Source organism: Neofelis nebulosa, chromosome 11 (genome assembly GCF_028018385.1).
Source record: "Neofelis nebulosa isolate mNeoNeb1 chromosome 11, mNeoNeb1.pri, whole genome shotgun sequence".
Lineage (NCBI taxonomy): Eukaryota > Metazoa > Chordata > Mammalia > Carnivora > Felidae > Neofelis > Neofelis nebulosa.
In genome coordinates this window covers 76,110,069-76,130,739 of record NC_080792.1, presented here as the reverse complement: position 1 = coordinate 76,130,739, position 20,671 = coordinate 76,110,069, and the positions used below count along the sequence as shown (strand labels likewise).

Genomic DNA, 20,671 nt, shown 5'->3' with positions numbered 1-20,671 from the left:
TATAGACTCTCACTTGGATAAGAGTGCCACTGCCCAGCTCCTCAGGAAGAAAGAAAAGGCTTGAAACCACAGGAGGAGATGAGCATCCAGGCCTGAGGTTCTAAGCCTCTACATGCGGATGCCACTTACACTTCTTCTGCTGCTCCCGGATGTTCTCTCTCCACTCAGCACGCTCATAGTCAGATGAGATGAGGAATGTGTAACTCTAGGGGGTGAGAAGGAGAATACACCCCGGTTACCTCCACTGCAGCTCAGGCACCCACATAGAGTCCTGCAGTGCACCCCTCCAAGGCACACCTTGGGGCCAGAGACTGGCTGGAGCCTGGTGGCTGAGTGTGCTCATGGCTTGGCTCATGCTTCTGGCACTCTCCACCCTTCCTGTCAGCTGGGCTTCAGGCCATAGCTCCTGTGCCCTGGGCAGCTCTGCCTCTGGCACCAGCCCCCCTGCCTGGACTGCCTGGGCCAGGGCATGACATGTTGTAGCTTAGGGGCCACAGAGGTTAGCAGATGGGATCTGCAGAGGCCGATGCCACTTTGAGTGACCACCTGTGTCTAACACACGAGCCCTGAGCTGCGACCCAGAGACAAGGCTCCTGCAGAGCCCACCAGCTGCCTCTCCTAGCTGCACGCTGACAGCTATGCGTGATGCCCACAGCCCCAGAGGGAGAGGCCCGGGCTCCAGATGGCACCAGGAGCCAGACTCAGGAGAGAAGGTACCTCGCAGGTTCACAAGGTCCCTGGACAGAATCCCCGTACGAAGAGCCCGGTCTGCACAGATCTGTGAACCCCCTGCCCTATTTGAACTTCTTGGAGACGCTGTTACCGCCCAGCTGTGGGGGTTGAGCCAGCTGTCAGTCAGTCTGGGGGGCTCCGGCCTAAAGCACAAGTCAGAGGGACACATGGGCCTGGGTGTGCTATACTGAACAAGTGTCTCTTGGCATGGGAACATTCTCCAGAAGAAGAGGGCTGCTGTTGTAGAGGCCACACAGGAGCCAGAGACCACAGCTGCCACACAGCTGGGTGGTGAGTCTCGGCCACAGCACAGTGAGATTCTAGATAGATGGGAGCCAGGGGCACTCACCTTGCCATTGCGGTTGTGCACCCTGAAGGCCATGCTGGGGGACATAAGCAGGAGCAGTGACTCTTGCTCTGAAAGCTTCTTCTTCAGCCTCTCGATGGCCTTGCTGCCCTTGTTTGCTCTCTGTGGGGAGAGGCAACATGATCACATTTCCATTCTGGGGGCCCCTTGTTACCCGTTCCTGCCTGGCCCAGTCCCACTGCCCCCGGTGCCTCCCTCAACCTGTTCGGTTTGTGGTGTAGTAGGCCAGCAGGTGGGTGAGGGTTGAGGAGACCCCTGTCCTGCTGAGCCCACCTCAGCCAGGCATCCCCGAGCTGAAGCCCAACCTTCTGGGGACCCACTTTGTCTGTGGCCACCTCATGGTACCTGCTCTGGCCGGGCCTAATCCTACACTTGAATGCCCCATCTTCACTGCTCCTCAAGTCTTGTAAACCTCTCCAGAAACAACTGGGGGCCGGCCTAGGGTGGGCTGGAGGGGCTGTTCCCCCGCCTGATATGCTGTCCCCATTAGGGCAGCTGAGCACCCCTCCCACCCCCCATGCAGGATGGCTCCAAGCTTGACGGCGGGCTCACAGGGGTCCCAGCAGGCCCCAGGCTCAGGAGTGGGTCAGATACTTGTGTGCAAGGGGCTGCTGCCACTCAAGCTGCAGAGCCCAGCCTTGCTCCTTTCCAGCTGGTCTCACCTTCTCTCTCTGGATATCATTCTTGATCTGGGATATCTTGATCTTCATGGCATCCAACTCCTCGTCCAGCACCAGGGGGATGTTGGGAGCCGCCTCCGACTCATCCACTGTCTGGAAGCTGAGATCCGTGAGCGGGATGTACCATTTGCAGTCATACTGCTGGGTTTTGCTGAGTGAGGAAACCACACATTAACACTCTGCTTTCCTTCGCTAACGTCACTGTTTTCAAGAGCCGGGAAACCCCAAGTTTGGGGCTTGCGCAGTTTACCTGAACTTAAAACCTAGCTTGTGGTCCATGTAGCAGGCTGGCATAAGGCCATCGGCAGACACTGGTGACCCTGGGAATGGGCACTCTGCACATGTGACTTAGGCCAGGTCCACCTTATCCTGGGCTGATGGTGGCGGCTCCCTGGCTCCCTGATGTGGGAGCATATCGGGGAATCCACTGGCAGGACAGGACTGCAGACACCCACAGAGCTGTAGAGTTTGAGGGGCTACAGACCTACCAGGGGTAATCCTCTGCCTTGACAGAAGGGGAAACTGAGGCTCTCTTCTGAGGTGACTGATTTAAATCTGCTCAGAACGGGGGAAAGAGCCTAGCTCTGGTCTTTCCCAACATAACCTTCTTTCCTCCATTCCAGCTGGTGCAACCTGGGTGATCTGAGTCCCAGGAAGAGGTGTGTGTGTGTGGTGGGGGAGCACCTGCAGCCTAGGCTGAGAACAATTTAGAAGCTCTCACAGGTATGGGGAGACAAAATACAGTGATGGTCCAGTGATACCGGCCCCACTCTGCCAGCCTGTACTAGACCCTGCAGCTCCCTGTCCTGCCACGTACTCTTCCTGGGTCATGACATGACAGTTGCCCAACAGTACCTTGTCAGGTAGGTCCCCCTTTTTTTCTTTTAATGTCTACTTATTTTTGAGACAGAGCTAGAGACAGAGCACAAGTAGGGGAGAGGCAGAGAGAGAGGGAGACACAGAATCTGAAGCAGGCTCCAGGCTCTGAGCTGTCAGCACAGAGCCCGACGTAGTGCTGGAACTCACAAACCTTGAGATCATGACCTGAGCCAAAGTTGGACGCTTAACCAACTGAGCCACCCAGGCACCCCGATCCCCCTTTTATCTATAGGAGGCAATAGGCTGGTCACTGATCCTGAACTAGACTGTCTCCAGGTTGTTAATGATGACCTTTAACCCTGAGCCTGGCATCATGGCCAGTTGGAAACAATGTAACTTAAAGAGTATATCCTGACCACATAGTTACAGAACTCTTTGGGCTCATGTCACAAGAGAAAAACAAAAGCCAGGTTTCATCGATCTGTGAAACCCACCCTGTCCCCCCGACCCCAAGACCCTTCCCACCCGGCAGGATGGGCGCCATGTAGTCACTCACCCTCCACTCTGCTTCTTCAGCTTGGTGCAGAGGAGCAGGTCGGTGAACAGGAAGACGTGGCGCAGCTTGCGGGCCCCCTCCACCAGCTCCACCATGAAGCTGTCCTTCAGCAGCTGCCGGTGCTATAGGGGGGGCAGGGGGATGGTGCGGGCTCGAATTAGGGCGGTGGGCCAGCAGGGGGGCAGGCCCTCACACCCTCAGCCTCCTACTTTCAGGCCCACTCTCCAGTGCTCCCTCTGTCTCAGCAAACACACACTACACTTTCCTCTTTGTTCAGTAAAGTTTCTTGAGTGCTTGGCCTGTTGAGGAGGGTGAGTGGATAGAGTACCAGCCATTGGCTTGGAGGCTGGGGAGGGGGAACACTATAGCTACGTTGATGGCCTGCAGAGAAAATGATGGCAGGAAAAACCCCTGTGGGCAGGGCGGTCCACGCCTCTCCGAGACAGCAACTGGAGACCCAGAATGGGCAATAGGCCAGCCATGTGAAGGACATTCTTGTAGAGGGACCATCATAGCCCAGGCCTGTGGCTAGAAGAGCTTGGTGCTCCAGGCATGGGTGGGGCAGCCTGGTGAGTGGAGAGGAGGTGGGCCCAGAACACTTTAAGGGGGCAGCCCCGACAATCATGGTAGAGGCTGAACTTAGTTTTCCGCTTTTGTTTTTTAAAGTTTATTTATTTATTTTGAGAGAGAGAGAAGGTGCGAGTAGGGGAGGAGCAGAGAGGAGAGAGCGAGAATCTCAAGGAGACTCCATGCTACCAGTGTGGAGCCCGATGCAGGGCTCGAACCCACAAACTATGAGATCATGACCTGAGCTGAAGTCAGACACTTAACCAACGGAGGCACCCAGGTGCCCCTGGACTTAATTCGAGGGCAATAGGAAGCTGAGTAGTGTGCCTACAGATGGGACTCCATGCTCTAAGCTTTCTAAGGTCAATGCCCACTGACAGGCAGAAGCCCACATAGGATGCCTGGATTCCGACAGCCTGAGTCTGAGATGACCTTCCCAGGGCCCATTGGACCTAGACCTAGAAGGGGGATGCGAGGCACTAGCCCACCAGCAAGCTACACGCCTCTGCACCCGGGTACTTCATCTGAAAGACCAGAACATTCCCACTGGGTCACACAGCTCCAGGGGTGGCTGAATGCCGTGAATGGCACACCAAGGTAAGTCAGTAATTCATCTGAAAAACAGTGCCCAGAACCTCATGTGGGTCAATGCTGTACCATGCCAAGGACACAAAGACAGGACGAGAGGCTGACGTGGTGAGCCTTTCCTTTCCCCGTGCACATTCCAAGTATGCTGTGCAAGCAAGTACATGGCCTGATTATTGGATGGGATCCCCAGAACACCCTGTGGGCAGGTCCTTAGGCCCATTTCACAGGTGAGAAATGGGAGCCTCAGATAGGTTTACCACCTGTCCCAGGCAGCACAGTGAGCGAGCAAGCAGCAACGCTGAGCAGTCTCTGTCCTTGGGAACTCACAAACCCAGGGGAGAGAGACCAGGTGCTTAGAGGCAACCCAGCCAGCCTGGCTCCAGGGAAGGCCCCCCAGAGAGGGTGACTCTCCACTTCTCACTGTGATGGCCAGGGAAGGGTCTGGAGGATCAGGTACATATATAAGAGTGGGCAAAGACCCATAGCATCTCCCCAGCAAGAGGCATCTCCAACGCCCCGTGAACTTGGCAGGCCCACACGCCTGGCTCCGCGGCGACCTGCAGCCTCAGAGTTGTCTCGGGGAATATCTGCCTCCCTGAACTTTCCCATACTCTCTGCGAGAGCTGGAGCCAGCAGGGCTGCCCAGAAGCAAGTATAGCTTGGGCTGGGCCCCAACACTCCCAGGTGCAAAGGCCACACGTCATTGTCGCATTCAGCTTGGCTCACAATGGCCAGCTGGGTCCTGGCTACAGAGAGCAAATGATTTAAATGGGAGAGCATGAGTGGAAGGGCTGGAAGGCTGCCTGTGTGCCAAGGCCATGGCTCATTGTCACTCACCCTGTGCCTGCCTGCCATGGGCAGACAGCCCACCTGGCATTGACACCCACAGGAAGCAAAAAAGTGTGCACCTGGAGAAATGTCCGCACACGGCTGGAGACCCTGGGGTAAACCTGACTGCTGGGTCCTCACTGGGGAGCAGGTCTGAGATGGGTCCTGGGACCCTGAAGTCCCAGAGGAATGAATGGACACATGCCCCCTCAGCAGGGACAGGACAGAGGGTCTTCCAGCCCAGAGGGCAGGGACCAAGGGACCTTCTGTGATGAAACATGGATCCTTTCTCCATACAAAGGGGCTGAGCTTCTGGCCACCACCAGCAGAGGGCCCCCTATGTCCAGCTCAGAAGTAGACTCCTCCCCTCTGTCAACAGGTCAGAAATGCCCAGAATCCAGGCGGTGACCACCCTCCACACACCAGCTGGCCCACCTTTTCTCCCTGCGAGGTCCTGTTGCTCACACATTCAGCTGAAGTGTCACATTCATCCTCCACAGGATCATTGAGTGTCACCCTGGTGCTTGTGGCAGCCCACACACCTGCCTTGCTGTGTTGAGAAGACATATGGCTGGCTGACTGTGGGGAGCACACAGGTGCCCCGAGGGCTCAGACGGCAGCCCTGGGAGGCTCTGATGGGCTGACCCTGTTCTGATACTGTGACAGTCGCCAGGCCCCTCCCCATGAACGCTTGCCTGTGCAAACCCTCATCTTTCTATGAGAAATCCCAAAGCTGAGGGCACCCTGACACTTCCCTCGAAGCATCCCAGTCCAAACCCTGCTCTGGGCCACACCCTGTCTCCAAGGGCCATGCGGAGCATGTGAATCATGCGTGTCACCTGCCAGACCCTGGCAGCATGGGTGGTGAACAGCAGCAGCTCTTCAGAGTAAGGCTCATTCACTGTGAGTTTTCCCTGTCATGTCACAGTTGGCCTCCCTCGCGAGGAGGCACAGGGCCTTGCTTCTGAACCCCAGTCCACCCTGGGTCTTGCAGCATGCCCAAACAGAAAATACCCAGCCAATGGGCAGGAGGGGGTTCCCAGCCCCAAGAAAACAGGCCAATTACCAATTACCATGCTGGCAGATCCACAAAGGGAGTCTGGACCCTGGCACAGAGACCAGAGCCAAGGGAACAGGAGGGCAGCAGACTGATGGAGTGTGAGGGAGATGGGGGCTGGACCTGAGGCACAGACTCTTAAGGCTGGTAGTCTCATCCTGATGCACAGTCTAGAGCCCTGACCCCTGGGTAGATGCCACATCTTGACTATGGAGGTCAGCCAGCCTGGGCCTGGGATCAGCCCTGCTCAGAGCCCAGCTCCAAGCCATACGCTGAGGAAGGATCCTGCTGCTGAAATAGGCCCATGAAGAAACAGCAACAAATCCCCATCTGCACCCACCCAATTTCAGGAAAGAGAGAGGCCAAGGGTAGATGATTGTGGAGGAGGACAGAAATGAAAGGAGGGATGGACAAGCTGCAGGTCCAACAGCGAGCTTGTGAGGGGATGCTCGGCCCTTTGATCGAGGCATCTGAGAGGCTGCTGGACCCTATGGCCATCACTTGGGTCTCTTCTCAGAACCCTGGCTTCTGCAGGGACACCCTGACAGCCCACATGGGACCAGTGTAGAGCCGGGAGGCCTGTGCCTGCCCAGGAGACAGCCCTCTCAAAAATGATCATGAGCCCTAACCCCAGGCCCTCAGAACCAGTACGACTTCCCGTCTGGCCCACCTGTCAGGTCCTCCAGGGGCCACAGGCAGGGCCGCACCTGGGTCACAGTCCCATAGCACTGTGGGCTGTGGTCTAAAGATGGTGTGACGTCAAGTGGCTGATAAGGACTGTCCCTTTGACTCAGCATCTCATGCAGAGCAAACACGCCTTGGTAGAGCTGTAGGGAGAGAGCTAGAACCCGCTGGACCCCAGGACAGGGTAGCATGATGCTTCTTGAGGTCTGAGGGACAGTGACTCAGAAGAGCCAGCTTGCTGGGGCCATAGGAATGTGTGTGAAAGAGAATCCATGTGTCTCTGTGTCTCTTTGTGTGCATCCCCAAGCAGGCAGGCATGTTTGTGTGTGTGCGTGCGTGCGTGCGTGCGTGCGTCCCTTTTGGTGTGTGTCCAACTAATCTCTTTGTGTGTCCCATATATATGTCTCTGTGTGTCCCCTGTGTGTATCCCTGTGTATGTAACCACATGTGTGGGTCATGTTCCTGTGTTTCTGTATGTCCTTCTGTAAGTTTCCATGCCCCTGTGTGTCCCAACCTATGTGTCCATGTGTATGTGTCCCCCATATGTCTGTGTGTGTGTTTGTGTTCCTGTGGATATCACAATGTGTGTCCCCTCGTGTGCATGTCTTTGTGTGCACTCTGGGACACCGTAGTGGTGGCAGGAGGGAAGGCACTCCCCTTGGGAGTGGGGAACACCCAGGTGGGGAACACCTGCTCGAAGGGACAGCATTGCCTCCTTGAAAAACTAACATCACCCCGCCAGGGAGTGAGGTGTCTGGAGCCGCTGCTGTGCACCTTCACTGCCTGTGGCCCATCCTCTTCTCTCTGCAGGGATAATGCTGGCTCAGCCACTTCAGTTTTCTGAGCCTCAGTTTCCTTAAACATAAGAAGGGATGCAAATACCTGCCTGGTGGCATTTTTTAGAGGATTAGATGGGCCCCACAGGGGGCTATTGGTACTATAAGCCAAGTCCTCTGTAGGTACAGGTCTTGTGTTGAGAGATGCCCTATCGTCGTCAGGCCTCCCACAGTTGATGATGACTCTGAGTGGGGAAGGTACCACCACCCGCATTTCTACAGACAAGGAAACTGAGGATAGTGAGGTTACATCCTGTGTCCGCAGTCTTCTGAGGACGGGCCCCTCCTTCCCCAGGGGTCTTCCCCTAGGCTGGCCGGCCTCCTCCAGCTGTCATCTGGGCAACATTGGCCCTCACCCCTAGACAGAGCCCATTCAGGGAAGACCCATCTGGAAGAAGTGCATTGTTATGGACTGATGTTTGTGTCTACTCCAAAATTCATATGTTGATGCCCTAACCCTTAATGTGACAGTATCCAGAGGCAGGGCCTTTGGGGTGATTAGGTTTAGGTGAGCCCATGAAAGTGGGAGCCTGTGATGAGACTGGTGTCCTTATACGAAAAAGAAGACAGAGATCTCTCCATGTGCCATCTCCAAGCTGGGAGCCATCTCCAAGCCGGGAAATAGGCTCTTACCAGATCCTGAGCACACACCTTGACCTTGGGACTCCCAGCCTCTAGAACTGTGAGAAATGAACATCTGTTGTTTAAGCCCCTAGTTGATGGTATTTTGTCATAGCAGCTGAGCAGACTCAGACACAAGGTTCTGAGAAGAAGAAGCTAGAGCCCAAGGTTCCATGGAGGGGGTACTGGGAAGTTTCCTCAGGTACAGGAACTGGAGTTTAGTGATAAACCTGTAGGGCCTTGCCAGGTGAGACCAAGAAGGGTTGCCAAGGAGGGCACAGGTGGGGGCAGAGAGAAGAAGGAAGATGGTCAAGGCAAGGACCAATGAGGCATCAGTTGCTGGCTGAGGATGCCTGGTTTGGCTCCAAGCAGGGCCGGATTTAGCATGTTTGGTCCTGGAGGAGGCCAGGGACCCGAACCTCCATTCCCATGCCCCCAGAGCAAGACCTGAACCTGGGGATGGCTGGCTGCATGCCAGCGACCCAGCTGACATTGCCCATCAGAGCAGCCCTGGCTGTGGGGTAACTCAGTGGGGTGTGGAGGTTCAGAAGGTGGAAGAAAAAGTGTTCCCAAAACAACATACCTGGCAGCTGAGTGTGTGCTGAGGGTCCTGCCTGACCCTCCTGCCCTCACACCTGTTCGAGGGCTCTCAGTACCTCCCTGCAGAACACGCCTCCACTCCCTGGTCCCTGAGAAAGCCTCTTGTTTCCCATGCCCTGGAGAGACACCTCATAAGACAACTGATCGGGGAGGATGAAATCAGAGCATGACACAGCCCGGAAAGGACAGGAACCTGCTGGGTGGAGAGCGGGGTGAGCCTGGGAAGCACACTGCTGATTCATAGCAGTAATGTTCACTGAGCACTTGTTGGGTGCTGGGACCTGTGCAGAGAGAGCTTCATAAAACATCTCCTTTTACTTGGCAGGACTGTCCCAGGCAGCAGGTTCTAGCTCCACCACTTGTTGGAGAAGGAAAGGCTCAGAGAGGTAAGTAACATGCCCAAGTTCCTAGAAGAATCCAAACCTGGGCCTGGACAGGTTGACAATCCAAGCTCCATTTACAAATATTTATGAAGGGTTGAGAAAAGACCCAGACATGGAGCACTGGCTTTGCCCTTATGGGGCTCCTATGTTGTGGACATCCTTTGAAACTGTGGAAAGCACATGGTCTAGGCTCACCCCAATCCCACAGCTGAGCAAACTGTTGCTCAGAGGTGAGTGGTATTGCTGAGGTCACATGCCATGTCTGATGGCGCTGGAACCCCAATCCCTATGCTGTCTTCACCCCCACCCCCTTCCCACAGCATCTCTTGCAAACTCTGCCAACAGGGTCTGGAGTCTCCAATTCTCTAATCCTCAAGCAAGAGCCCTCTCTTCTCCTCTGCCTGAGCCTCACCACCTCTCGTCCTCAGCCTGCACCAGTGACATTTCCTCAGCGGCTCCTATTCGGCCTGCCCACCTGCCTTCTTCCATGAGGGGCATTTGGGAATCTGGGTAGAGAATGGTTCCAAGAAGTGGCTGGCTGTTGGGAAACAAAACACCCACACGAAATCATCCCGTTTGTGTCCCAGCCTGAGTTGGGGATGCCGGGCAGCACAGGGTGCAGTGCTAAGAACAGGCAGGCAGCCACATGGGGAAATCACTTGGCAGTGTAAAGTTAATTCAGCTAAATAAATGAGCACCCACCCACTAGCCCATAGGACCCAGGCCTGGGAAGAAAAGTGCCAGCAGGATCCCTTGGTCCTGACTAGTTCCTGGGAGCCTGAGAAGGGTATCCTCCTGGGATATGCTTGCTGCTCACAGGCCCTGGGGTGCCAGGGGTGAGAGCATGCAGGCTGGTGACAGCATGTTCCAGCCACAGTTTAGTGTCAAGGAGACACCTGTAATGCTGCCCAAAGTCACTCTTCCTCAAAGAACACAGCCCTGGAGCTGTGGGGACTGGCTGAAAAGGATGATGAGATCATAGAAGCCATAGCAGGGGCTGGGGCTGTTGGCTCTGCTCAGGGCTCACACTGGGGCATCTCCACAATGCCCTGACTTACTCAGGTTGAGCAGATGGAGACAGGCCACTTCCCAGGGGACCAGCAGTGACTGTGGGAATACCTCCAAACACCCAAGCCAATGGAGGTACCTCTCCTCTCCCTAGAAACTGCTGAGAGAGCTAGAAACAGAGACACCCCTCCCCAACCCCTATTCACCGACATGTTCCCAGCAGGAGAAGCAGGGGAAGGGGCTCCACTCAGTGCTTAAGACTCTAGTAGCATGCTGAACCAAAGGGGCACATTCTCCTCCTTGTGACCACCTATGCCCAGGTAGCTCTTCATACATGGACCAGAGGAGGGGTGGACATTGGTTCAAAGGAGTGTCAGGGGAGTGGGAGGTGACGATAAATCATAACACACCTGTGATGAACACAGGTGCCAGGGCACATTTGGCCTCACATCCTGGGTTAGCTACTTAGTGGCTGTGTGACTGTGGCCAATTTCTTCAACCTTTCTGAGCTGCAGTGTCCTCACCTGGAAAATACCTCCTGACTTCACAGAGTCATCAAGAGAACTCAGAAGCCCACTTCCTCTCTTCTTTTGGAAACTTGATATTCAATGTCATATACCAAATTTAGAGACAGGAACACAGGAAAAAAAAACAACAGGTATTTCCAAATCTCAGGTCCTCCCCAGCTGCAAGTTCTAAGAGGAAGTAGCCCGCAGCTCCCACCCCTCCTGGGACCTGCAGATTCCCTCCTGACTGGTGATGTAGAGGGTGCTTTCCCCACATCTACAATATGGACAGTGTCCATGTGGGGAAATCAGCACCCCCTGCTTTTAGACAGCCCCTCAGAGGTCATGAGATCCTTTCTGCCTCACAACAACCCCATGGAGGGGCCACAGGCCCTGAGTCACTGTCCTCAGAGAATATGGACACTCAGCAAAGAAACAGGGACTTCCCGGGGCGCCTGGGTGGCACAGTCGGTTAAGCGTCCGACTTCAGCCAGGTCACGATCTCGCGGTCCGTGAGTTCGAGCCCCGCGTCAGGCTCTGGGCTGATGGCTCGGAGCCTGGAGCCTGTTTCCGATTCTGTGTCTCCCTCTCTCTCTGCCCCTCCCCCGTTCATGCTCTGTCTCTCTCTGTCCCAAAAATAAATAAAAGACGTTGAAAAAAAAAATTTAAAAAAAAGAAATAGGGACTTCCCAAATCAATACCACTGGTAAGTAGTGGGCAGGACTAAACCCAGGTTGGGAGACTACCCTTATAACATCCTTTTTTTTTAAGCTTTAAAATATTTTTTTATTAAAGAACTATAACCAAATGAGAATAAATCAAATAAGAGTACTTTAAGAATAGCAAGTTTCCTCCATTTATTTCTTACTCCCAATTATACTTCCCAGTTACTCTCTTTCCCTATTTAATCCTGGTGATTTTATAATTTTGGAAGGTATGCTCATACCTCTGATCCTTGATTCACTGACTTGATTTATTCAATTTGTTGATTTGCACACTGATTCCTTGAGATAAAAAATCAGGACTTACCACACACTACTGCTATCCTCATCCTCCTCTCCTCTTCATGTCTGTTGCTTATCCAAGTAGTGTCCTTTCTACCACACTGGGGACTGTAAGCTGGGTTGGGCAGCCTGAGAGGATACACTGAGGAGGACACTCCGGCTGCAGTCAGCTCGGAGTGTAAGTGCCCGACTGAATAGTGATGTCTGCTCCTGGAACAGTGGGGGTGGGGAGCATGAGTGTGGGCACCTGTCTGTCATACTGGGCTGGCCACCACCACCCTTACCGTGCGTGGGAGGGAGAGGAGGTGCGTGCAAGTCAGACTCACGGCGTTTCAGAGGGCATTTGCTTCTCTCCTCTCTTGCAGCTGAGGTACCCAGGTGATCCCTCCCACTGAGCAAGTATCATCAAAGCCAGCAGGGCCAGATGCTGATGGGGGAGACGGTGGGTACAGATAAAAGCCCTTGTCCTCATGAAGTGCCCGGCCCCTACGTATTTCCTGTCTGGTGGCCCTGAGACCCTGACCGTGGGTCCGCACGAAGGAAGCCTGTGATAACAGATGTGGGAACAAGGGCAGGGCTGCCAACTCCCAATTTTCCTCAATTCCCTAGGGCAGCTGCCTCCAAGGATCCGAAAAGCAAGAAGGGATTTCTCTCCAGGGATCCTGAACAGCAGGATACGGGGGCTGAGGTCAGACTCAGCACCATATGAAAAGCTGAGAGGAAAAAGGACTCGCACGTTTGCTTCCCAGGAGGACAGTGCTCTCATAAAAGAACAGTCGGCAAAGGAGACAGAGCAGGTGTCCTAGGAGCTGGGCACAAACGCACTCAGTATAAGTGGACTGGGCAGAAGCAAATCCCACATCCAGTTAGGGAGGCCAAAGCTTGGCACTCCTTCGGGGTCCCTAAACTTGGGGCAGGAGTGAACCAGGGGCAGGGCCCCATTGTTGCTTCAGGAAATGAGATCTGAACCCCCAGGGTCTGGCCACTGGACAGCTGGGTGTGGAGGTCCTAGGAGGTGCTGGGGACCCACTTCTGCCTTCTATGAGCTCAGAGACTGTTTCTGTATGTTGGCTGGTAGGGCTCTTTCCATAAACCATGCCCCTTTGGGTGCCCAGGCACCCATCAAGGTGGGCCCGCGTTCCCATCCTGCTGTAAAAAGGAGGAACAGGCCCAGAGTGGAGGAGCAAGCATTGTCCAGGCTGCGTGGTAGTACGTTCACAGCGATGCTGGCATTGGATCTCGATGTCGGCCTGGCTCCAGGCTCTGGTCAAGCACAGAGGGTGGACTGGAGGGGATACCTCTCTCCTCCTTGGCCCTTCCTGGCCCAGGTCCACCAGGAGAAATCCCACCAAGCCTGTCACTCATGGTCAAGCCTGATGAGACTCTGGGCACATGGGAGCTTTCTGCTCAGCACTTAGGTACCACTTCCCAAAGAGGAGTGGGGAAGACAGATCTGAGAGTGGCCTGCCCACCAGCCCAGGCAGGAGGAGAAGAAACCCTGAGACGGGAGGGTCAGGCCTCAGTGCCGAGCACCTAGCACATGAACTGGAAGGAAGAAGTGGCTTTCAGTGGCAACTACAGTCAGGTTCACTGCCAGCCATGTCCTTCCTGGGCTGTATGGCTCCTGTCCCTGCATAAGACCCCAGAGGCAGGTCAGCTTCCCTTGCCATGGTGCTACTTCTGATAATAGATGCTCATGCTTGTGTGGGGTGCCGGCCTCCAGATTTATACAACTCTGCTCTCTCACTAAGTGCTGCCTGCCCAGGATGGCACCTGCCTAGCATCTCACTGGGCCCCTCCCAGAAGGGTCAGAGGCCACTGGGGCAGGCTGGGTCCATGAATTCTTAGCCCCTCTGTTCTATATCCTCTTTTCAATGATGTGCAGGGAGATAAAGACCAGGGGTCGCTGTTAAGCAAGGAGGGAGGAGGAGGACGAAGGAGAATCCTCTTAGCTGAAGACAAGTCAGGCCTATAAACTGCATGTACCTCCCTTTCTTTTTTCCTTTTAATTCCTTAAATCTGATCATACGGATTTCCTGTGCTAGCTACCAAGTCTGTGTTATACCACTTTACTTTTACCAAAGACCTATGTTAGTATCTGTTTTCAGTAACAAAAATAAATCCGAAGATTTTCACTTTTACAAATGGTAATGGCTTCTTCATTTTACACCATTTCAGTTTACAAACGATTTTTTGTTAAGTTTATTTATTTTGAGGTAGAGAGAGAACGTGAGCAGGGGAGGGTCAGAGAGAGAGAGAGAGAGAGAGAGAGAGAGAGAGAGAGACAGAGACAGAGAGAGAGACAGAGAGAAAATCCTGTCAGCACAGAGCCCGATGAAGGGCTTGAACCCATAACTGTGAGATCATGACCTGAGCCGAAATCAAGAGTTGGATGCTCAACCGACTGAGCCACCCAGGCGCTCCAGTTTACAAAAGATTTCACAGGAACACTCTACCTTTGGATAGCAGGGAAAACCTGGGACTGTTTTTTAATGAAAGAACACTGAGAAGGAACCATGTAGTTCCAGACAGACAAAATGACATCCTCCTTCTCACCAGTCAGACCATGAGCTGACAAGGGTGTGAGGAAAAGAAGGGGTGCCGTGGATACAACCTGCCACGATGGAAGAAGAGGTAGCCAAGTGAGGCGTGCAGCCCTGTAACTCCACCCTGACTCCCCACACAAGGGATTTTTACCCTGCCAGCGTCAAAGACCCTCAAAGGTAACACATTTTCTGTGTTAGGCTGAATGGCAGGCACAGTCTGCCAAAGACGAGAAGGGTGCCCTGAATTCCCCTTGCCCGGTGGGGCAGGCTAGCAAACCCAGACCATCCCCAGTCCCGCTCACCTCTCCCTTCTTCACAGTCATGGACTGGCGGCGGGGCGTGATCTCCTCATTGATGCTGGACAAGAAGTTCTGTGAGATACGTAGGGCATCCTGCAGCAGAGGGTGGTCTGGGTGGCTGGAGGGCGTGTGCTTCAGCAAGTCCTGTGTCGGGTGAAGAGAGGACTCAAATCAGAGACAGCACAGCCCAGGCCCCACCACTGTGTGCAAACTGTAGACACACACTGGGCAGACCCAGGGTCACCAGCTTGCCAAGCGTCACCACCACCTCTAGACAGGCTAGGGCTATGCGGGTAGTGCTTGCACAAGTATCATCCCACAAGCAGGTCCTAAACCTAGACAATGCTCCCATAAGCCCATGCTGTGTGCACGCTGCCAACAAGCTTTTCCACTCTCAGGAGCTAGGGCAGGATTCTCCATCTTCGGCCCTAACACTCTGGGTTGGATCATTCCTTGTGGTGGGGGCTGTCCTGTGCACTGTAGGATGTCAGCTCCCCATCCCTGGCCTCTACCCACTAGATGCTAGCTAGCACTCCTCTTCCTTTGCAGCTGTGACAAGCGACAATGTCTCCGACATGCCCCTAGGGGGCAGAATCAGTCTCCTCTAGGACCACTTGTCTGTGTAAGCTCAGGAGAAAGCACCTGGCCTTCCTGGCTCCTCCCCCTTTAGAGACTGAACCTCTCAAATAAGATAAAAACAGAGGCAGGCAAACCATAAGAGACTCTTAAATATAGAGAACAAACTATAAGGGTTGCTGGAGGGGAGTTGGGTAGGAGCATGGTCTAAATGGGTGATGGGCACTAAGGAGGGCACTTGTTGGGATGAGCACTGGGTGTTATATGTAAGTGATGAGTCACTGAATTCTACTCCTGAAACCATTATTACACTATATGTTAACTAACTTGGATTTAAATAAAATTAAAAAAAAAAACAACAGAATCGAGAGGGAAATGTTGACTCCTTCACCAGGAACGTGTATAATTTGTGCTCAAGGTCAACAGCACCCTGGTTCAGAGAAACAAACTCCGCCCTGGAGAGAACTTAGCTCTCAAATCCCCCTTGGTGAGAAGCCCCCTGCAGAGGTGAAACAAGTCTGGAGGAAGGTTCTGGTGTCAGTGGTCCCAGAACCCCCACACCACCCCCCAGGGTGGCTCTGTCTTCTCCCTATCAGGACGCTCAGCTCAGCGAGGGGACAGAATAAAGGTCTCCGACACTCCACTGGGTCACCTGCCAGAGCTTCCCAAACCACGCCTTTCATCTCCCTCTTAACTGGAGGAGAGTGAGGTATTATGAAATGTGCACTCGACAGAATGCTACATGGCTTAAATACTATAGGCAGAGCTGTTTGGGCTGAAGTAGGACAATATCTACCATATCATATTAAGAGGAAAAAAAAGCAAAGTGTGGAACGATACGTATAGCATGATGCCTTCTGTGTAATTAAAAAAAAAATGTTCAGGTATGTTGGCATGTGCATAAAAGAATCCCTGTGGTGCTGGCTCCTTTGTGGGGAAGAAACAGGAAAGGAAACTTCACACACTTTTATGACTTGATTGTGAATTAAAAAAAAAAAAAACAACCACGCATGTACAACTTGCTCTAAACATAAATGAAAAGGGCCACCTGGGCAGTAGGATTAGGGGCCATTTTTGTTTCCCCCATTGTCTTTAGGAGCAGCCCCACTGAAGTGTGCTCTCCCCATGCTCCCTCTCCCCACGTTGCAAGGCCATGGTCATCCTCACGGGCCTGGAATGCACCTGCTGTCTGTGTCCTCACCCCATCTACCTTGGAGGCTCGTTTCATGCACTGGGACCAAGAGGCCCTTCCTACATGGGACAGGGCACTCCCTCCCTGCACTGACTCCTACGAGAGCACCCATGACAGCTCCAGAACCTGCTTTCTTCCTTGCCATGAGCCCCTCATTTCTGCATATTCAACAAAGGTATGTGGCAGGAAAAGGGGGAATGGCTGGGCAGCACTGACAAACATCAGTGTCAGGCCCAGAACAACAGAAGCCAAGAACCCCAGGGTGAGAAGGTCCCGGGTGGAGTGACTCACATGCAGAACCAGCGTGCTGCGCGTCACCCGGTCCACAGGCTTGTAGAGCAGGGCTGCAGAGAGATGGGCAGGGCAGGTGAGAGGTGGCCAGGCATGGAGAAAGCAGCACCAGACCACCCGCCTGCCTGTCCTTGCTGTAAGTGCTTGGGCAGAGGGAGCAGCCCAGCCCAACCTCCACATCCCCTGGGAACTACCCATCCCCAGTGACAAGGGCAAACAAACCCTAAGCACCTAGAAGGCCAGGCACGTGGCTTTGAGATTTTGGTCCGTAACATTAAAGCTGAGTCCAGAGCTACTGGTCAGAACCCAAGTTGATGCTCCTCCCTCTGGAGTTGGGGAGGCCACCTGCACTCGGCTACAGATGGGCTGGCAAGGATGCCAACCCTGGCGGGACACCTGCTCTCTGGCCTGGTGGGTCCCCCAGAAGCAGACTGGCACACTGCTAGTGATGTCCATCTCGGCGCAGTTTGGAGGCCTGATTCGGAGGCTGGCAGAAACTAACTCAGCTGCCAACATAGCTCTTGGCTTTTAAGTGTTTTCAGACAGCTGGACTCCAGCAGCACAGAAACCCTGACCAGCCTTGGCAGCCCCCACTTCTCCATGACGATGTCAAGCCCAGCCCATCACGGGCACGGATGCTTAGATGTGTTCTGACACAAGTCAGGTACATTTCCTCATGTGATTCCCACGACTACCATAAGACATGCATTGTTATTTATTCCCATTTTACAGATGAGAAACTGAGACTCAGAGCATGGTGAAGGTCTGGGACCAGAGCCATGGCTTCTGTTCTCTGTAACTATTCATGCTGTCCTAACAACCACAACTGAGAAGTGACTTATCAGTCCTGATCCCCTGCTCTTTGCCCAGAGTGAAGGAGGAGGCTGAACACACAGGCCTGGGAGCCTGATGACTCTGGCTTTATCCCTGCCTGGCCACTTAGGACCTGTGTTCCATATGGGTTACTTTCATTCTAAATCTGTTTTGTCATCTGAAAAAAGGGAAAACAAAATCCTCCTCACAGGGTTGCTGGGGAGAACATGATGACATTTTAAACGCCCAGCAGTGCCTGATTGGTGGGCGTTTGCAAAACCCTCCCATTCTTCCTGGTTGCTACTGTTGGTGGCAAGCTGGTCCTGCCTGTGTCCTTCCCCACCCTGCCATATCCAGTGCCACTTTTTCCACATCCCTGCTCTCAGTATTGGAAGTCAGGAACAGCAAAGGAGCCAAAGGCTGACCCAACTGGGTGCCATGTTTGTTTTTGCAGCCAATGCCCTATCCTCTCGCAGCAGCTGCCCCACAGGGAGCACGAAGAGGCCTCGGCATAGAGAACTCACTTTCCAAAGAGTTCTTGGTCGTCTGATCCTTGGCATCCTTGTTGCTTCTGGCTCTCAGGTTCTGCAAAGAGAAAAGCACATTTTCACACAGGACAAATGACGCGGCCTTGATGTGGCAGGACGTTCTGTGGTCAGAAACCTTTAGCAAGAAAACTCACCCTTCACTCACTGCAAAAAAATCTTAGTTGAGGCAAGCCTTATGGGGCATCCTGGACCATAGCATGAAATACAGGATGGGCAGAACACAAGGCATGCCCTAGGTGCTGTAGGTTCGTCTGGAACTGTTGATACTTGGGGACAGAAATTCTCTTACTGTGGGGGCCTGTCTTGTGCACCTCAGGCCACTGAGCAGCATTCCTGGCCTCTATCTATTGATGTAGCAGCACACCTTTCTCCTGCTAGGACAATCAAAAATCCCCAGGCATTGCTAAGTTGTCGCTTGGGACAAAGATCACCCCTGCTCAAGAGCCTGTGACATAAGGAATCCTATAAAAACAAGGCAAATCGCAGTGCCCTCCCTAAATGCATAGAACTGTTTTCTCAGAGAAGTTAAACAGTGGGCAAGGGGGCTGGGGGGTGTGAAGAGCAGTCACCTTTAGAAATGGCCAGGGCAGCCCCACCACCACTGAGACTAACACTGGATTCCACCTCCTCCCCACCCTCTCCTGACTTTGCAAATATACCGGCATACCTCGGGGTGCTACGGGTATGGTTCTGGACCACTGCGATAAAACGAACATCGCAAAAAAGCAAGCCCAATGAATCTTTTTTTTGTTTTCCAGTGCATATAAAAATTATGTTTACCAGTACATTGTAGTCTATTAAGTGATCGACAGCATCATGTCTATAAGCAATGTATATACCTTCATTAAAAAACGCTTTATTGCTAAAGAATGTTAACCATCAACTAAGCTTTCAGCAATCATAATCAATGATCACAGATCATAAGAAATATAATAAAAAGGGGTGCCTGGGTGGCTCAGTCGGTTGACTGTACAACTTCAGCTCAGGTCATGGTCTCACAGCTCGTGAGTTCGAGCCCTGCGTTGAGCTCTGTGCTGACAGTTCGGAGCCTGGAGCCTGCTTCGGATTCTGTGTCTCCCTCTCTCTCTATCCTCCTCCACTCGCATTCTGTCTCTGTCTCTCTCAAAAATAAATAAACATTAAAAAATTTTTGAAAAAAAAAAGAAATATAATAATATTGCACAAGCTTGAAATAGCCTGAGAATTAACAAAATTTGACACAGTGAGTAAATGCTGCTGGGAAGGTGGCACTGACAGATTTGCTCAATACAGGGATGCCACAAACCTTCAATATGTAAAAAACACAGGATCTGCAAAGTGCACTAAAGCAAGGTATGCCTGTAGCTGCTAACAAAGAGGTGCTATGATCCCCAGGAGGAGAGCAGAGCTTTTCAGTGGGTAGGTCATGCTTTCACACAACTGCATCAAAGGATTCACTGATTTGGTCCAAGGTACCAAGAAAAGCCAGGATATAAGATGCCTGGGTACCTGAAATCATCTCTGGAAAGAAGCTATGGTTAATCCCATTACTAGGCTGCTGAACAACAACAAAAACAGCATGGGAACAGGAAGGGACTCAGACATGGCTCTCCCAACCTCTTGCACTGCGGTAAACTTCTCAAGACTAAAAATGATGGTATCTTAAACTCCTTGGGACCAAACTCCACAACGCTCTTTGGAACCTCTCTTGAGAGTTTAATGGCCCTCACAGTGATTATTCCTCCGAACATCTGCCTCAGCAGTTCCAAAGGGGTGTGGGGGGTATGAGGGCATGTGAGAGCTGAACCTGAGCCTCTGTAAAAATCTGCGTCCATGCTCACGTAGGTCTGCGAGGCAGCCTTCACACCACATGCCCCTGGACAGTCCCATGCACATTAGCATGCAGAGCTCCAGAAATCCTGTCTCAAGGAAACTTATGATTTGGCTTAATCCCCCAGTTCTCAAACTTAACTTGATTCCAGAGGCCCTTTTCCCAGAACTCCATCATGTGGGAGCTGGCATTCCATGAAACCCAGTTTAGGCAGCTCTGGCCTAACTGGAAACTGCCCTGGCTCATTTTCAGGACTGGGAGATGAGGGACCACGGCTCCACAGCTCCCTCTCCTGGAGGTGACCATCCACTCCCCACGTCTGAGTTCTGACCCCCAGAGTGAACCTCTACACAGCCTGCTGCTTCTGTTTCCTTTGGCTCCATTTTGCTCTGTCTGGGTGGTTCCAATCTCTCTGAGTCTCTTTAAAAAATATAGGTGGAGAACCAAAGTGGATGATGCCTCCAAAGTACAAGCTTCACTGAGGACCAGCTTTCGGCTGGCCCCAAGATGCTGTCGCCCTCCCGGCATCCCTGCCTCAGCTCAGATTCCCATTTGTGCATGGTCAGTGGGACCACGTGACCCTGGGTTGGTGTCCCATCATTGCTTCCTCCCTCCTCTTCTAGAAGCCTGTCTGGGTGGACTTGAGCTTGGCTCCATTTAACTAGAGCCTGCTCTTAAAGGATTAGGTCTCTAATTTGTCAAGGTCACTCAGGATTCTGTGCCAACATTGCAGCTGTCAGGGGTGGGGGGGAGGGTTGCT

At 53.0% G+C, this 20,671-nt stretch overlaps 1 protein-coding gene across 3 annotated transcripts in view; it reads right to left on the bottom strand.

The window, feature by feature from the left end:
• BCR (BCR activator of RhoGEF and GTPase) overlaps positions 1-20,671 on the bottom strand; it is a 128,593-nt gene that overhangs the window by 27,273 nt on the left and 80,649 nt on the right. For all 3 annotated transcript variants that reach the window (XM_058690950.1, XM_058690952.1, XM_058690951.1), the window contains exons 6-12: positions 18,078-18,138; positions 16,741-16,793; positions 14,685-14,825; positions 3,155-3,276; positions 1,762-1,930; positions 1,082-1,201; positions 130-205 (exon numbers count right to left, since the gene is read on the bottom strand). In XM_058690950.1, coding sequence (XP_058546933.1) covers positions 130-205; positions 1,082-1,201; positions 1,762-1,930; positions 3,155-3,276; positions 14,685-14,825; positions 16,741-16,793; positions 18,078-18,138 — 742 coding nt within the window. The remainder of the gene's footprint in view (positions 1-129; positions 206-1,081; positions 1,202-1,761; positions 1,931-3,154; positions 3,277-14,684; positions 14,826-16,740; positions 16,794-18,077; positions 18,139-20,671) is intronic.